This window comes from Pempheris klunzingeri, chromosome 24 (genome assembly GCF_042242105.1).
Source record: "Pempheris klunzingeri isolate RE-2024b chromosome 24, fPemKlu1.hap1, whole genome shotgun sequence".
Classification (NCBI taxonomy): domain Eukaryota; kingdom Metazoa; phylum Chordata; class Actinopteri; order Acropomatiformes; family Pempheridae; genus Pempheris; species Pempheris klunzingeri.
This window is the reverse complement of record NC_092035.1, coordinates 902,184-920,300: the sequence shown is the minus strand read 5'-3', so window position 1 is coordinate 920,300 and position 18,117 is coordinate 902,184. Positions and strand designations below refer to the sequence as shown.

The 18,117-nt window shown below is 45.9% G+C and overlaps 2 protein-coding genes across 3 annotated transcripts; one reads left to right on the top strand and one right to left on the bottom strand.

The window, feature by feature from the left end:
• Window positions 1-814: 814 nt before the first annotated feature.
• On the bottom strand, window positions 815-7,646 carry LOC139223743 (inhibin beta B chain-like). The gene is made up of 2 exons (XM_070855730.1): window positions 7,021-7,646; window positions 815-1,590 (listed from the first exon to the last, which is right to left on the bottom strand). The coding sequence occupies exons 1-2, from the start codon at window positions 7,418-7,420 to the stop codon at window positions 815-817; spliced, it is 1,176 nt and encodes a 391-aa protein (XP_070711831.1). The 5' UTR covers window positions 7,421-7,646.
• A 3,285-nt stretch (window positions 7,647-10,931) lies between these two features.
• On the top strand, window positions 10,932-14,317 carry LOC139223553 (ras-related protein ralB-B-like). 2 transcript variants are annotated; one of them, XM_070855492.1, is made up of 5 exons: window positions 10,932-11,043; window positions 12,158-12,312; window positions 12,390-12,598; window positions 12,971-13,145; window positions 13,646-14,317. In XM_070855492.1, exons 2-5 carry the CDS (start codon window positions 12,199-12,201, stop codon window positions 13,751-13,753), a joined length of 606 nt encoding a protein of 201 aa, XP_070711593.1. In that variant the 5' UTR covers window positions 10,932-11,043; window positions 12,158-12,198; the 3' UTR covers window positions 13,754-14,317. The 2 variants fall into 2 exon arrangements, with proteins under 2 accessions (XP_070711593.1, XP_070711592.1); XM_070855491.1 differs by having other exon boundaries at window positions 10,932-11,047; window positions 12,173-12,312.
• Window positions 14,318-18,117: the final 3,800 nt, after the last annotated feature.

Sequence of the window (18,117 nt, the reverse complement as noted above, 5' to 3'; positions counted from 1 at the left end):
ATCGAGTCATTCTGGGGTTGCAAATATCCTAAAGAAGAGTTTGTAATTTGAGAAACAGATTCAGAATTTGAGGGAAGTGTTTGTCAAAGCGTGAATTCCTCCCCCCCTCTCTGACGGGAGGAGGCCAGAAGCAGCACCTCCAAACAGGTGAGGTGTCTCTGAGAGGCCTTTACAGGTGATGAGTTTCTGTTAACGTTCATTCCTGGAATGCGTCCAAATCTTGTGTCCATCTGCCTGAAGCCGGTTTCACCGTGGAGCTGGAGCGAACGTGACTCCCGTCCCAGAAGTGCTGTACGTTGGTGAAGTCTGACGGTGCATGAGCGCACCGCTCTTTAACGAGGCGTGGCTGAACCTGCACCTCCCTCCGGTTGTTTCCACGTTCACGCTTGGTTTTACGCTCTAAAACATGAAGAGTTTAATTCCAAAACGAGACGCCCACTTCTAGACGAGTGGAGCCTCGGTTAAATCTCAGCCAACCAGACTCTTGCTGCCTTAGAGCACTTTGGAGATCGGTTGCTGTCCAAAGTGGATATTTAGAGATTTGGAAGAGAACTCTTCACGTCCCTTTTGAAGGAGACTGAACCGCTTCCTCCACCAGAGAATATAAGGAAGTATATCAACAAACATAAATATATATACAAGTTTCTGTGCAGGCATACATGAGGGTGTGTAGATATGTGTGGATGAGGTTGTGTGTGCGCATGTTTTCTCCGTCGTCCATAAATATTCTGTTTCTATATTCATTTTTTTGTTGTTGTAATATTGTGAATCTGTTTACAGTTAAGTTCTTCAGTTCCACCTTAAATAGAGACGCTCAGGCGCAGCCGCACTCCTCCACGATCATGTTGGGAACGTCCCGCTTGACGATGTTGTACTCGTCGTCGAAGTAGAGCATGGACATGGTGCTGAGCTTGGTGGGAATGCAGCAGGAGTTCATGGAGCCCGGGCTCATCCCACGCATTCGGTACTGGTTCACCACCGCCGTGTGGAAGGACGAGGCCGAGCCGGGGACGCCCGCCATGTAGGCCGGACAGTTCCCCTCGCAGTAGTTCCCAAAGTAGCCCGACGGCGCGATGATCCAGTCGTTCCAGCCAATGAGCCGGAAGTCTATGTAGAACTGCTGGCGGCAGCACAGGCTGCTGCTGCCGTCGCACTCCAGCCCCCTCTTGCGGATGCGGTGCTTGTTGTCCGCCTGCCGCGCCTGCACCACCAGGAAGGGCCGGTGGGACTCGTCGTTGCGGTTGAGCAGGACGGGCACGACGCCGTCCGCCTCGCAGCCCTCGCAGCGCACGTCCAGATTCTGGCGGCGGTCGCCCTTCTCGAACACCAACCGCACGGCGTCGGTCAGCGCGAAGGTGTGCCAGCCGCTGCGCTTCAGCTCCACCCGCTTCTCCACCAGGTCCCACTTGCTGCTCAGGCCGGGCTCCTGGTAGTACACCTTCACCGTCACCTTCCGCCGCGGACGCACCTCCAGAGGGGACGGCAGCAGCTTGAAGTAGAGCCAGAGGGTGGCCTGCGTCACGTGCAGGTTCTGGTTCCCCTCGCTGGAGATCTGGAAGAACAGGCTGGACTTGGACGTCACCAGATCATCTGAGGACAAAAACACACCAGAGGGTTTGATTAGTCACAAAATCTGTGAAACTACACCGTTTATTTCCTAACTGGCCTCTTTGAACCACCAAAAACTACAGACTGGTCACAGCAGGGGGCGACTTGAAGTCAATGAGGAAATGAGGTGACTTCTCTCCTGATTTATCAGCTCGGTGAACATTTTCCTGATGAGTTTCTGCTCTCAGTCTCTAGTTTACAGTCTTCTTCAGTTCATTTAGTCAATTATGGTCCATTTAGAGGCTTTAGGGCGGGGCTACCTGCTCACTGACCAATCAGAGGAGGGTCCTGACTGAACCTGACCAATCAGAGGAGGGTCCTGTCTAAATATAACCAATCAGAGGAGGGTCCTGACTAAATATAACCAATCAGAGGAGGGTCCTGTCTAAATATAACCAATCAGAGGAGGGTCCTGACTAAATATAACCAATCAGAGGAGGGTCCTGACTAAATATAACCAATCAGAGGAGGGTCCTGACTAAATATAACCAATCAGAGGAGGGTCCTGTCTAAATATAACCAATCAGAGGAGGGTCCTGACTAAATATAACCAATCAGAGGAGGGTCCTGTCTAAATATAACCAATCAGAGGAGGGTCCTGTCTAAATCTAACCAATCAGAGGAGGGTCCTGTCTAAATATAACCGATCAGAGGAGGGTCCTGACTAAATATAACCGATCAGAGGAGGGTCCTGTCTAAATATAACCGATCAGAGGAGGCTCCTGTCTAAATATAACCAATCAGAGGAGGGTCCTGACTAAATCTAACCAATCAGAGGTGGTCTACGTGCAATGAGTGTCGCTTCTGGGTCCAAAAAAACAAGATGGCGACGTGCATCAAGCCAAAATGGCGTCCACAAACCAACAGGTGACTTTATGCCACTGGGGACATTTAAATCCTCATGTGGAACATTTTGAAGACCAGACGGCTGCAAAGTGGATTGAGCGCCGTGTGGTTGTGTTGTGCTGGGGGGGTGCTGGGGGGGCTTAAAGTAAGACAACAGGCCCCCAGCCTCCCCTCAGTTCAGGGTGGCAGCACAGATCCTCCGGACTGTGACAGGAAGGCGGTGGGCGCAGGGCCACTTGGCCTCCGATTTGGCCCAAATATGAGTGTTGGGAGGGTGTGTGTGTGTGCGGGGGGGGGTCTTAAGAGAGCAGCACACAAAGGTTCAAAGGCTTTGCGTTGAATGCTGCCTGAAAATGAGATCTTATGGAGCCTAACTGTCCTCACAATGAGGCCGGAGAGTGCGTCGCAGCGACATGCAGCAACAAACTGGAAGAATGAAGACGCAGGAAAGAGCATTTACATGACACAGGGAGCATTTGTGGGACGATTTAAAGGTTTGGGAAGAGCTGAGGGATCCAAACCCCAACCTGGACTTCACTCCACATCTTCCTGATGAAGTCAGACACTCCTGTTGCCCTGCAGCTTTCCCACAACCAGCCTGAACTAGAGAAGAAGACTGTTTCTATCAGTTGATGTTGTGCCTCTCTGCGGGCCAGTGCTCCATTAAGGAAGGACAAAGTTTTGATCTCGAGCGGAGGCATGTAAATATCTTGAGAGTCCTCTTGGGAAACTGATGGTGTGTCTCGCTCAGGATGAGACGCGACAGCCTCGTTACTCTCACAGTGTTTTACATCTCAGGTGCTTCGTCTGGAGCTGTTTTACTCTGAAAACCACAGGTCTCACGGCGCTTCCTGCTTCTGTGAGCGAGGAGGACACACGGAGCGGCTGACTGGCAGCAGGAGGAAGATTAGAGCCGTTCATCAGGTCTGAACCTCCTGAACTGAGTTGGCAGGAACTCAGAGCGGACCAGGGCAGAACATGCTGGCGACCATCGCAGCGAGCCTCCACACGTGTTACCTCATCCATCACGAGACGGGGGAATCTCAGAGGCTTGGATGTTACATCACACGCAGATCAGAGCGCCGCCGTCGCCGGAGATAAAAATCAAGAGCGATAAAATGAAACAGGCTGAAGTGAGGCTGCAGGTGCAGCTTTCACAGGTGGTGCATGTTCGTCTGTCAACACATGTTCCATCAAGCCGCCGAGGCCTCCTCGCCTCCTCGCCTCCTCGGGGCCGCAGGGATCAAAGCCTAATGTAATGTAGATGTAAACAGATGCTTCAGCCCCCCGAACGTGTCGGGGAGCGGCCGCCTCACAGCGGCATCCAGGACGATGGTTAATTGACGTTTGAGAGGGGAATTAATTTGTCACAGACGAGCAGCTGCTTTGTCTGACATGGTAATGAGGGGATGGTGGACTCCTCGCATGAACTCCAGGACAAGATAAACTCCACATGAGGAGGAGACACTTTCTGGCTCCAGTAACTGACTGGAAGAGGTCAGAAACGGTGAAAACACGCCGTCTCTCTGATGAAGTCGTCATTGTGCTTTCAGAGAGGGAGACGGCAGCTGGTCCGACTGGCTCGACTTTACGCCGGCAAATATTTAGGTCTTGATTTCATTCTGGTGCCGAATGTTTAGTGAGGACTAACAGGCAGATAAATAAACCTTGTGCAACATGAAGTTCCTTCCACCAAAACTCAACGAGCTTCGCCAACACGACCGCCTCGCTCCCAGAGCTCCCAGAGCTCCCAGAGCTCTCAGCCGCCGACGCTGCATCAGTCTTCACTGGAAACCTGCGGCTGCAAGAATGCCGACCGTCCTCTGGTTTTCAGGCCACAAGCGAGCAGCACGGGGAAGTTCCATGTGTGATGTCTGCGGTGTTGAAGTGGTTAAGCGCAGGAAGTTCCTCTGGCATTTCGTAATAATTTAACTAAAACCTTCCTGGAAGGAGCCCTGAAATCTGGTAAAAATGGTTCTGCTCTGGTTCCCAAGAACTCCCTTAAAGGAGCTGCTTCATTTAAACATCCTGTAACAGCCGGCTCAATAAATAAAATAGAGGAATTAGAGACGTTCGGTGAAATGTGCCGAAACGCTCCACGGCTCAACTTTTGGCACCGAACGACTTTTCATGAACAATTTCATGTAAAATCTGGAAACTGTGAAAGAGTCACGTGTGAAGACAGACAGGTGATAGAAATAAGATGTTGGTGTTCATTTCAAGCTGCCAAACACATTTCAGCCCAAAAGAAAAGTGAGATTTTTACTATCCAGATGCAAAGTTGATGTTTTAGTGCAGACAGCAGTGGACAAAGGTCCATTTAGTGGCTGCTGTGGAGCTTTTGATCGGGTTCAAAGCTTTCGACAGGGACGTTTCGACAATCTGCTGATGAAGACCATGTGATGGGAGCGAAAGGCCCACAGCTGAGCTCCAGGTGAGCTCGTTCTGTCTACCTGCAGCCATCGGAGGGTTTCTATCAGACCAAACCGGACTCTCGTCACCAAAGAGACGATTCTGGACTTTTATCGGTTTTTCCAAATGTTGCTCTGAAGTAAAACCTCAGCGAGGCTTTAAATGGACAAAGCAGCCGTGCACTTGAGTCACACTGATGTTTTTTTCATATAGAGGCTGTGGTTAGATCACACACACACACACACACACACACACACACTGTGAATTCTAATGGGGTGCCAGGCTGCAGGGTTCAGCCCGTCAATCTGCATTCAGGCTGCACGACGGCCGACACAAAAGCTCTGACCTTATACTGAGGGGACTGATTCAACACTAGCCTGCCATGTCACACACACACACACACACACACACACACACACACACACACACACACACACACACACGACATCCTGGATGTAGATGCATGTACACGCCAACGCAGACACTCGTAGAACCAGACAGCGTAAAGAACTCATCAGTAACGCACAGAGACACGACAGAGGCCCAGAGGCTCGGAGGCTCGGACCCTGGACATGCTGAGGCTCAGAGAGCACGAGAGCAGCGGCCATGTGTCCATGTGGAAAGCAGATGTTTCCACCGGGCGCCGCCGAGCGGACGGACGCACGTGGGCGAGGCAGGTGGCGTCGGCTCCTTTCAGTAAAGCCCCCTGAGTACATTGTTCCTCTGAGCCTTGTCGCCGTGCCACGTCCCCGCTGACGGCCGCTCGGTGCCGGCAGCGCAGCCAACTGGCAGGCGGACGGCGCCGAGGTGGAAGGTCTGCAACACAGCGGCCACAGAGAGAAACATCTGAGACTAACAGGCTGTCAGTGGGGAGCAAACCTCTCTCTCTCTCTCTCTGTGTGTGTGTGTGTGTGTGTGCTGGGGTTTTCTAGGAAAGTGAACACAACACTGGGGTCAAGGCCAGAAGTCCCAGATGTCCAACTTTCTCTTGAGCACTTCGACGCAGCCATGCTTAGAAATCCAGAGTTCAGCGACAGGAGCCTCAGCTCTCCGTCCACCAGACTTCATTCAAAATTCTGCCAATTTTTTTAACAGCCTTTCTACATGATAACATCCTCTTTCCAAGTTTGGTGGCACACATAATGAATGTAAAGCTGCCTGCAAAACCAGCAACAAGCTTTGAATTGTCTCCTAAGTGTGAGAAAAACAGTCCTAACACTCCAGCAGGCAGCTTCAGAGCACAAAGCAAATAGAGTTTAAATTAGACTAAATCAGCATTGACTCTGGGGAGACGTTCAGGGTCAAACAGAGACTGGGGTTATTTTAATGGACAGCTTTGCACTGCCGCTGCTTTTATTTTGGCGGGTTTTTGGACCTCAGCATCAACATCTGTTCAACATCAGCACGTTCCCTGGATTGTCTCTCATTCAGTCAGTATATAGACACACACACACACACACACACACACACACACACACACACACACACACACACACACACACACACACACACACACACACACACACACAGTTGGCTGATGCTCCCTGAGCAGCACCTGATTCATCAGCTACAAGCATCAAATATCTTCTCACATATTGAGTTTCATGAGTGCAGCAAAGTGTTAAACCCTCAGCTGGGTGTCATAAAGCCACATCAGACCTCCTCTTACACCCCCCCTCACACCAGACTCCTGTGTTAAATTGACGTTTTTAGCACTGATAAACTGCAGCCACGCTCCCAGAGTGGATAATCACAGGATGTTGTTCTTTTTTTGAGTTTAAAATGTGATTTTTTTTTATCATCAGCAGCACCTGCCTCATGATCTCATGTGCCTCCTCCTTCCTCTTCATCAAAAACTAGTTAACACAAGGATTCGTGTCCTGAATCTGATCCTGCAGGATGCTCTGGCTCTAACTCCTCAATCCCTTTTTGTTTTGTACAAACACAAGTAAAAATCTGCAAACATCCAAACTAGGAGAAATGAAATCATGAGAGTGAAAATCAGAGCTTAGTTTCTCATTTGGTTGGAATAAGTTGATCTTTTGAGTTTGTTTTAAGAAAATTGTTAAATTGAGTAAATTTTCAATGAAGTTTGGTTTGAGATTCTCGTCAGATTTTTGTCACCCCCCTTTAAAGGAAAACCTTTCTCCGCACCTTTCTCCGCAAAGCTGATGATCTCGGAGCTCTCCTCCAGCACGTCGTTGCTCATCGGGTGTCCGTCCAGGTTGGGGATCTCCACCCTGCCGTCCTCCCGCAGCTTCCCGGCGTGGAGCTTCCGCAGCGCCGTCACCATGGCCGCCTTGGAGACCGGGTGCGTGATGTTGGGCCTCTCCCGCATCTGCAGCCGGCTCAGGATGTGCCTCTTCACCGCCTCCAGGAAGTCCACGTTCAGCCGGCCCGACTCGGGGTCCTCCGGCTGAGCCACGCCGCCGCAGGACGCGCAGGTATCCCGGGACGCCGTGTGCGCCTCCGCCTCGGTCCCGGGCGCAGCGGTGCAGCGGATGGAGAGGACGCAAGCCACGAAGAGTGCAAGCCGGAAGAGACAGCTACTCATTTTCTGTTTGAGGAGGAGTAGAAGAACTTTCTCCCTCTTATCTTCAGAGTTAAAATCATAAAAATGAACAAAAACAGGCCAAAAACACCCTCAGTTCCGGGCTGTCTCCATGCGTAACGGCTCTCCGCTCAGGTCTGACGCACTTGGATGGCAGTGGGTGCAGTTTATTTCCATTCACTGTCAGATGCTTGTGCAGGAAAGCTTTTTATTACATCGTTATGTGGATGTCTTTGGTCATTGTGAGCAGCCTGCCTGTCAGAGACGGGAAGAAGAAGGAGAGTCCTCTTCGCTCCGCTCGTCAGGGACTCTCTGCGCGTCTGAGTTTGGAGCAGCTTCACGCACGCAGCATCACCTCTGTCAGCGGCACGAGGAGGAGAAAACGTGTCATGGTGTCATTAATCAGCATCAACCCAGCTGGAAGCCTCCCTGTGACATATTCCACAAACCGAGAGCCGATGAATCCGAACCCAAACCAACATCTTCCCCTTCAGTCCGTCAGTTTGTGGCTCCGCAGGCACAGAAAAGCCCCATCAGCATCCTCACCTCCTCTCTGCGTGGACCTGCCCAGTGTGCTGCTGCTGCCGGAGTGCCGCTGCGCAATGAGGAAGAAGGAGGAGAGGAAGAGGAGGAGGAGGAGGAGGAGGAGGAGAGGGAGGTGTGCCAGTGAGCGCACCGAGGAGCGTTTCCATTCTGGCGTCTGAGACTCGGGAGGCGCCTCACACTGAAAACTTTTTTATATACAAGGGGGGGTCAAAATCAGGTGGGCGGGGCCAGTGAGAGGAGGGATGGATGAGGGGGGGGGGGGGGGTCCCTGAGGAGAAATCAGTGAATTACTCCTGAAGGGATTCATGTTGGAGTAAAAGTGGAGTCCCCCCCCCCAGAGAACTGTCCTATAGGTGAGTGTGTAGAAACACGACTGTGCTGCTGCTCTGTGTGCCTTCAGTCGCTCTGTGCTCTAATACTTTGTGTTTTCACTGTTCAGGACGAGGAGACAACAAGAAACACTTTGATTGAACAAGTAGAGAAACAAGGATGTTAAAGTCCTGCACACAAACATCACGAGGGAACTGCAATAAGGTCGTGTTTATCACACACAGTGTTCAGAAGTGAATATCACTGCAGAAACAGACTGAAGCTCTTTAAAGCTTCCGTCTGGTCAAAGTGGATCAGTTTTACTACTTTGGATATATTTTATCAGTTTATTCGTACGTCAGATATCACATTTTAGAGGCCGATCGAATGTCTTTTCACACGCTGAGCACATTTAAAAGCTGAAAAAAGGACATTCATAACATCGGCCTTCATAAAACACAACCTCAGGTATTGATTTTAATCACCAAAGCAGCAGAACTGATCACACGTACAAACCAAACCACATTGTAAAAACACCAATGCCAAAAGCTCACTTGTAATTCACCGTACATGAAGAGATAGAACAAAAAAGACTTTCTAATCTACTTGAGGGTGTTTTTTTATCTATCATAGCTGCACTGAAGTGTCACTTTGTGTGTTCTTGAAGCTCAGCAGGGACTTTTTAAGGCACTTTGCTGTGTTTTTGTAGCGCCCTTAAAATCAGTTATTTCCCAATGGGAGTTCTGTGAAGTCCTGTCCTGTTCTGTTTGGAAACATGATGTGTGAATTTGTTCAGCTGCACTCGAGTTTAGTCTGACACTTGTGTGGCCAAAAGTTTGTGGACAGATTTGACATATAATTACAATCACAGTGGCGTTTTAGCGTCTTATAAACCCCCAAAAGACGTCCGAATATGCAAATAACCTGAAGCTTTCTGGGCCTAATGAGGGCGTCTCCCTGGCAGGACGTCCGGACAACGACATTTGTTAGTAAAAGCTCCAAACCAAATGAGCTCGTCACAACACGAGACGCCCTGCAGCAGCCGAGGTGACCTCTGACCTCCCAGCTGCTGATTAGCATAAAACAACATGAGGTGTAAAAGCAGGTCGGCTGCTTCTCCCCTCATGTGACCCTCTTTTCTTTAAATTATTATCATCAAAATCCTCTTTATTCAACTTATTCTGACGCCATGAATTCACAACACACATTATTTTGTCCAAATCTGCAGAATCTGAGCTGTTAAAGTTTCCAAAATATCCTCAAAATGTCCGAGTTAATTTGGGTTTAAGGTGCAAAATGACTCTGAAAGACAAAACTGTTTTGACTCAACATGGAGGTCGTTAAAAGTGAAGCTCGTGGAGGTTAAATGTGGATGTTTTTACGCCTCTCGCTCTCCGTCTGAGCAAAGTAATGAAACGGCGCCATCTTTGTTCCAAACACTGGGACTACATGTGTGCAGATGAGCTTCTACAACCTTTAAAACCTGTCAAATTCACAGTATTTCATTGTTTATTCTAAGTTTATGTGACTTGCTTCACTGCTGTGACGTGTTCGTGTGCAGTCAGTTCACAAATGTGTGCAAATATTCACTGTTTTTCTCCTAAAATGTGTAAAAAACTACAAAAGGAGACACAAAGACGTGGAAAAATATTAAATTCAGAGCAGCAAAGCATTTTTTTGCAAACCTTTAAATTAATTTTGGTTCATAGAAGTGTTTCAACTTCACATTTCCTTGCTTACGTCTCATTTTTGCCTCCTTAATATTAAATCAGCCTCCTGAAATGTGGCTGCGGCTCCGTTTCACAGCGTAATCTTGACTCAACGTCCACTTACCAGCTTTTTGCAGGGCTTTCACACACCTCTCACCTTCTTTTTGGCAAGAAAAGGATTGGTCCATAGCAACAAGTCAGAGTCCAGGAGTAGAAATGACTGAAAGGCTTTTGTGTGTTTCATATAAACAGGTGATTATTTATGGCTGTTGTCCTGATGTGGGGTCAAAGGTCAAATTCAGCTGTGGCAGGTGAACAAAACTGATAAATAATCAATGAAGCATAAAAGCAAAACAGTCGCTGAGTCCAGATTGAGGTTTTACTACTTTTCTGTTTCATATCACAATAAAATTATTATATTTTTCATTTATTTAGACTTTTTAGACACATTTATAGCTGTTTATTCATTTATTTTCTGCACAAATTGCATGTATGTGTACAGAGAAAACACACTACAGCACAAACTTTTTTCAAACTATTTTTATCTATTTTTAGTTGATTTTGTTTTTATTCAGTGCTATTTTTAGACCAATAAATAGCAAATAAATAAATTAATTAATTAATAGGGTTGAGGAATTTCGTGACATCACATCCGGTTACTGTTATCAGCCTCGTTCTGAGATGGAGAGGAAAGGTAAGACGTCTCACTCGGTGTCTGTTTCCTGTGCTGACAAAAAAGTAATTTACTACATTTAACAGCATCTGAAGTGAGTGTAAATCTAACAAACACAATGTTAGAAGTTTTCCTCCGCATTGTATTTCATTAAGTGTCATTTTTGGCTCTAATTCGGGCCCGTCGCTATAGTAACGGCTATGCTAGCACCGCATGCTAGCCGCTGGTCGCCATTTTCCAGCTATAGAGTGGCTCCTCTTCCGGGCAGCGAGGATCTTTGGCGGGTACAGTTAAGGTGGGGCCGAAGTCTCCTGGTCAACTAGTAAAAGTTAGCGCTGCGTCCGTTTATGGCGGATTTCTCAGCGAACGGCACCAAAACACGTTAGCGGGTGAGTTGCGCCACTTTTTCCGCCTTGTTTACCGGAACTTAACGTCTCCTGCGCTCGCTTTTTAAAGCCGTTTCAACTGAAAGCCCCTCAGGGAGAGGACGCGCCGCTTCTCTGGCTAGCTACCAGTGACGTGAGTGGCACTCCAGGCAGCCAATAGCAGCCGCCTGCTCAGACTTTCGACCAATCAGAGTCGCTTTCCAGGCTGGAGGCGGGAGCTAGGACTAGCTAAAGTGGCTGTCTGGTAAAAAGTGGCTTCCAGCTGTCAGCTGGTTTGTGCAGAGAGGAAGCTGAAGCTGCGTGTTGACAGCTTGAATTATAGTTCCTCTTTTAGTGGAACCAGGAGCACTGTTCATTTATTGTTCGTATTTGTTTTACAGCTGAGGTTATTGGAAGTTCCCACTGTTTGGGACACTTTAAACCACTCATAGGGTAGGAGTGTTCGTGTCCTTGCAGGCTGCAGCCCGCACCGACACGGAGCAGCAAAGGTCACTGACAAGTGGGGGTTTTTTCCACGCACTTGCACAGCTGTGTGCTATCAGTGGCTCCTTATCAGGAGGCCCTTCATCTGACAGCTACTGGAGCACACCCAAGGGTGTAACATCTGGGACCTGGGAGCATGTCCCCATGGGGCCCTAGCTCCAGTCTGGGCCTCCGTCTCATGCTTCTTACTTTAAGATCTGGTTTGTTTAACCAGAAGCAGCCATTATGTTGCTCGATTCAAAGCCACCAGACTCCACTGACAAAAATGCTATTTTTACCTCACAGGAAACAGGAGTCGCTGATCCAATTCTGCCTCAATCTGTGAGTTTGTTGGGTTTTATTGTGATTTTGGTGTTGTAAAGGGTTAGGTGGGTGCCAAAGTTGCACTATAAAACGCCAAAGTCACTGTAACTAGACCAGCAACTCCTGTATTGTGTGAAGTAAAATAGCTGTTTTTTTGAATGGAGTCTGGTGTGTTTGTGAAACCAAAAGGATCTTCCAGGTTTATCCCTGTTGGGATCCTTTCCATAAAGCTGTCAGGCATGTTTGATGTTCACGGAAGCGTGTGGTTCTGTTTTCTATCAGCTGTTGGACAATAGTGCATGCATGTGTGTAATTTAGTCCGTCTCTGCAGGCCTTCAGTAGTCAGACGGAGCTCTGAGACAGACCAGAGTCATGGCCTCCGGCAAGAACAAGAACCAGACCTCCCTGGCTCTCCATAAGGTGATCATGGTGGGCAGCGGTGGGGTGGGAAAGTCCGCCCTCACCCTGCAGTTCATGTACGACGAGGTGAGGCTTCAGCACTACACTTCCCATACACCCTTGCTGTTCTGATTCCTGCCACTTAATGGTTTCTGTGCTCCCAGTTTGTGGAGGACTACGAGCCCACCAAGGCCGACAGCTACAGGAAGAAGGTGGTTCTGGACGGCGAGGACGTTCAGATCGATATCCTGGACACGGCGGGGCAGGAGGACTACGCCGCCATCAGAGACAACTACTTCCGCAGCGGGGAGGGTTTCCTGCTGGTCTTCTCCATCACAGAGCACGAGTCCTTCACAGCCACGTCTGAGTTCAGGTGTGTTAGTGCTTCCAGAGCACCACCAGACTCCATTGACAAAAACAGTAATTTAACACCAGATAACAAAGGAGGTGCTGGTCTGTTGCTGCCTCTGTTGGTTAGTTTGTTTGTGCTTTTGTGCGTCTTTGGTGGTTTAAAGGGTCAGTAAAAATTCCAACTAAACCTGTAAAACATGACAGTAGCACAATAAACTAACTGATTGAGGCAGTGTACTGAGAAGTAAAATTGCTGTTTTTGTCAATGGAGTCTGGTGGGTCTGAAGAGTGCCTGCTTCTGGTGTTAGTTAATGTGAAACCTTTTGAGTTATGCTCAGTTTACATTACAAATATCTAAATATGTCTTATATGTGTGTGTGTGTGTGTGTGTTAGGGAGCAGATCCTGCGGGTGAAGGAGGAGGAAGCGATCCCTCTGCTCCTGGTGGGGAACAAGTCGGACCTGGAGGAGCGGCGGCAGGTTTCTGCTGACGAGGCCACAGCGAAGGCGAGTGAGTGGGGGGTGCAATACGTGGAGACTTCGGCCAAGACGAGAGCCAACGTGGACAAGGTACACAAACAACAACAATCTCTGCAAACACACCAGACTACATTAACAAAAACGGTAATTTGTTGCTGGTCTATCACAATCTCAATCAGGTAGGTTGTTTGCATTGTTGTGTGAGTTTGGTGTTTTAAAGGGTCAGTTTGGATGCTACACAATATTTGTGTGACACTCAGAACAGAAACACACTAACAGATGGAGGCAGCAGCAGACCAGCAGCTCCTCTGTTCTGTGAGGTAAAATCCCTGGTTTTGTGAATGGAGTCTGGTGTGTGTGCAGAGAGCGATATAACAGCTGTTGGTGGTTAAACCAAAATAGGGCCCACGTTGTAAAAACAGCAGGACCATGGTACCCAAACTTGCTCAGATTGAGACCAGTATTAATCTCAACATCTTTTTTTTTTTGTTCAAAATAAGACTCACTCTAACTAAAGGTTAAAATAAAAACGCCAAACTCAGTTTAAAAAATGGCAGATTTTCCGCTGAACCCTCTTCCTCTCCTGTCAGGTGTTCTTCGACCTCATGCGGGAGGTCCGCAAGAAGAAAATGGCGGAGAGCAAAGACAGAAACGGACCGAGCGGCAAGAAGAAGAAGAAGCGCTGCTGCATACTTTAACCTGGAGGGTGCCGCCCAGGTGACAACGTGCCAAAACCAAAAAAAAAACATAAAAACCCAACAAAAAACAAACATGGCTGACGGCTGCACAGCTTCTCTACAGACATCAACACTCACTTCATCAGCTGGGGAGGGGGAACACCTGACACTTTTAATGGTCCCGCCCCTCACCTGGGCTTTCAGTGGGGCATTTATTTCTACACCTGAACGTGTATTTTCTCAAATGTATAAAATTCAAAGAGACAAAGAGACTCGATGTATTTGGGCTCATGTTGCTCCATTATTGTACATGTTTGTTTTAAAGTAACCCGGGTACTTCTGCTTCCTGCTCGTGTCCACGTGGCCAAAAGGATGCGGACACTCGCCACCGAACTGTCGTAGCTGACTGTCTGATCGTGACACTACGTCTTTCCACCGGAGGGATCATGGGGTTGACGTCAGGTGTCGATAGTCGATGTTTTTACTGTAACACTTTAGAAAATGACCACGTGAAAGGATTTACGGAGCTTTAAAGTCAGTTTCAGCTCTTTTTTTTCTTTATTTACGCATAAAAAAAAAATTAGAAATACGCCTGAAAAGTGGCATTTATTCAGGAATTGGTCACAGCAATGTTGAATACATACGATTTGAATGTATTTTTGTAAGTTTAAAAAAAAAAAAAGAAGCGTAGTACTTAAACTTTATTCCTCTGGTTCACTCTCACGGCTCTCATGGCGTCGTTTCTGAGAAAGAAAAAGTCGTTGAACACGACCAGTTCAGCAGTTTCTCAGAAAGAATCTTTTATTCTGAAGGAACTAAAAGCCTCCGTCAGCCCGTTGTCGTCTGACGTGAAGATTAGGCAAATTAGTCCGCCGATGTATGAGGAGAGGGAGCGGCCTTGGCGAGAACAAAGCCGTGAATCTGAGAAATAAAAGGTACGAGTCTGTACGTTTTTTTTTAGGAAAAATCGTACTCAAACTGTTGCTAGCCACATCCCGAAAACAAGTTTTAGGGTCAAAATTAAATCCCTGGAGCTTAATTTAGTACGATAAAGTCTGTGCAAAGGTTCCTCGTTCCAGGGGAAAGTTCCCGTGGAACTTTAGCAGCTAAAATGGCAGATATTCCCTTCAGGAGGTGGTGGAGACCAAAAACTGAGCTAAAAGAGAGAGAAGACTCATGGAAATAAACAAGTAAAGAGTTTCTGCAGCCCACAAGTAGCCAAAAACAAAACCACCCATCCCCTCTCTTTTTTTCTCTGCGTTCTAAGAGTCATTACGTTGTTTTTAATGACAATCGTACTCAAACTGCTGCTAGCATTTTGCTGCTAGCTGCTAGCATTTTGGGTGGTAAAACAGTCCCCGGAGCTGAATTGAGAGCTCGGTGAAATGCCGCCCACTCTTGCTGAATCCTTAGAAACGTTCCCGCGGTGAAAACGCGGCTGTAGCGCCACATTTAGCAGCTAAAATGGCAGATATTCCTCTTCAGGAGGTGGTGGAGACCAAAAATGGAGCCAAAAGAGAGCAAAGACTTAAAATAAGCTAAATAAGCAGCTAAACTGAGACTTTATTTCGTTGGCCGTGTGACGTGAAATGTGAGCAGTGGTGTCCGTAAACTTATGGCCACGTTCTTCCTTCTTCTTCTTCTTGTGTTTCCTGCGTCGTCGTGAATGTTTCGTCCGTCTTTAACGTGAGCTTTGATCATAAATGTGTCATTTTGTGCCTTAAACCGTCGTCTGAAATCCACCGTAACATTTAAACTCTTCTTCTTCTGTCTGTCTGAGTGTTTCTGCACATTCCTGATCAATAATCAATCTTCCAAACACTCCTTTTTGTATAAAATCTTTATTGCTCACCTCCCTGACGAACACGTATAATTTATAATCAGTTTTAAAGGGACTCTTTCTATTTAAATCACTGGGATCTTTATTATCTGTGTATTTATGGAGGAACTGAAGGCGTCTGTGTGTAAACAAACTCCATTTGATAATAAAAGTCAGATTTGATCACTGATGCTTCTATTGATCGGCCTCCAGGACACCATTCACTCATCCTTCGTTCATTCTGAGTAATAATGATAATTAATAGAATAAATAAGAAACAAAACAGAAGATTTACTCTGAGATTTGGTGCTGATTAAAGGGAGAATAGAGACCTAGTCAGGGGAAATTAATGCTTTTACATTGAATTGATTACTATTAATTGGTATTGTCACTAATTAGGGACTAAAGATGCTGCAAATAAATGGATGATAAGGGAATCTTTACTTAAAATGAGCTTTTCCTGCTATAAAATACACATTTTTTACCTGATAATGACACTAAAATCCACGTTTCTTTCTAGAACATTAAAAGGAAATAAACTGATAAAGCAACATTCAGATAAGTTCAATTAAAAATCAATGAAAAATCTATATAGAAAAAAATCAATATATTTAAGATAATGAAAAACATTTAGAGAAGTTCAATAAACAATAAAACAAACAAAATCAATTAAAAATGATTAAACTTATTAGAAAAGATAAATAAAAAATAAATATCAAGATAAAATACATTTAAAAAAATAATGGAAACAGAAAATCACAACATTTAGAGAAATTAAATAAACAGTAAAGAGAATAAATTTAAAATAATGAAAGAAAAAATATTGAAATAAACAGGATCAATTCGCCGTCATTACTGAGAATTATTTTGCTGCTACGAGAAAGTAAACAATTCAACATATTTAGGGACTAAAGATGCTAAAAATAACAACAACGAGTCAAATGATTCAGTTTTTAATCTAAATATCAGTGGAATTAAAGTTCTTCAGGAGAAGACGAACGCTGTGATCTTCTCCTCGGCCTCTAGGTGGCACCGCTCACTTAGCTTTGTTCATCACAGGCACCAAACCTCCTTAGAAAAAACCTCAGTTTAACAGACGCTCGTGTCCACGCCTCACTGGTTTAGAGAGAGTTTAGAGAGAGTTTAGTTTAGAGAGAGTTTAGAGAGAGTTTAGAGAGAGAGTTTAGAGAGAGAGTTGAGAGAGAGTTTAGAGAGAGTTTAGGGAGAGTTTAGGGAGAGTTTAGAGAGAGTTTAGTTTAGAGAGAGTTTAGAGAGAGTTTAGGGAGAGTTTAGAGAGAGTTTAGAGAGAGTTTAGTTTAGAGAGAGTTTAGGGAGAATTTAGAGAGAGTTTAGTTTAGGGAGAGTTTAGAGAGAGTTTAGAGAGAGTTTAGTTTAGAGAGAGTTTAGGGAGAATTTAGAGAGAGTTTAGTTTAGAGAGAGTTTAGTTTAGAGAGAGTTTAGGGAGAATTTAGAGAGAGTTTAGTTTAGAGAGAGTTTAGGGAGAGTTTAGAGAGAGTTTAGGGAGAGTTTAGAGAGAGTTTAGAGAGAGTTTAAAGAGAGTTTAGAGAGAGTTTAGGGAGAGTTTAGGGAGAGTTTAGGGAGAGTTTAGAGAGAGTTTAGGGAGAGTTTAGGGAGAGTTTAGGGAGAGTTTAGAGAGAGTTTAGAGAGAGTTTAGGGAGAGTTTAGAGAGAGTTTAGGGAGAGTTTAGGGAGAGTTTAGGGAGAGTTTAGAGAGAGTTTAGGGAGAGTTTAGGGAGAGTTTAGAGAGAGTTTAGAGAGAGTTTAGAGAGAGTTTAGGGAGAGTTTAGAGAGAGTTTAGAGAGAGTTTAGGGAGAGTTTAGAGAGAGTTTAGGGAGAGTTTAGAGAGAGTTTAGGGAGAGTTTAGAGAGAGTTTAGGGAGAGTTTAGAGAGAGTTTAGAGAGAGTTTAGAGAGAGTTTAGGGAGAGTTTAGAGAGAGTTTAAAGAGAGTTTAGGGAGAGTTTAAAGAGAGTTTAGGGAGAGTTTAGGGAGAGTGGAGGCAGATTAGAGGTTTGATTCTCTGAAAACATGAAACTGTTCGCTGCAGCTTTCAGACAAACCACATGCAGAACTCCCTTCTGATCTGTGACCATTTACAGTCTGTTCCTTTTTAAACTTTAACTATTTATTCACATGTTTTTATTGTTTTTAATGCATTTCTAATATTGTTTCTATATTTCATTTGAACATATATTCAGGTCAATGGATATATATACTTTAAATTTATTTTTCTCAATTTAGGTCGAATATTTTCCTGAATTAACTGTTTAATTTTTCTTATTTTTAATGTTTCTGCTTGAGAAATAAGATGATTTCTCTCTGAGACTGGGACTTGTTCTCTCTGGTCACTTTAGATTTTTTGACCTCTGGTTGTGTTTAAAGGAGGTTTTTGTGTCAAATATGTGCATTGAAGCGTCTGATCCTGCCTAAAGAGCCTAAAGTACCTGAAATGATGACGTCTCTAATCTCCATCATGTGTTACCGTGACGATTCAGACTCTGATTCAGGTCCGACTCGTCCGACCAGCAGCAGCTCTTTATTTCTTCTCC

What these genes read in the sequence shown, in the direction of transcription:
- LOC139223743 (XM_070855730.1), bottom strand. Translation starts at nt 7,420, where the DNA reads ATGAGTAGCTGTCTCTTCCGGCTTGCACTCTTCGTGGCTTGCGTCCTC. An exon ending in CATCAGCTTTGCGGAGAAAG is followed by an intron (nt 1,591 to 7,020) that starts GTGCGGAGAAAG and finishes TTTTGTCCTCAG; the next exon opens with ATGATCTGGTGACGTCCAAG.
- LOC139223553 (XM_070855492.1), top strand. Translation starts at nt 12,199, where the DNA reads ATGGCCTCCGGCAAGAACAAGAACCAGACCTCCCTGGCTCTCCATAAG. An exon ending in TGCAGTTCATGTACGACGAG is followed by an intron (nt 12,313 to 12,389) that starts GTGAGGCTTCAG and finishes CTGTGCTCCCAG; the next exon opens with TTTGTGGAGGACTACGAGCC. An exon ending in ACAGCCACGTCTGAGTTCAG is followed by an intron (nt 12,599 to 12,970) that starts GTGTGTTAGTGC and finishes TGTGTGTGTTAG; the next exon opens with GGAGCAGATCCTGCGGGTGA.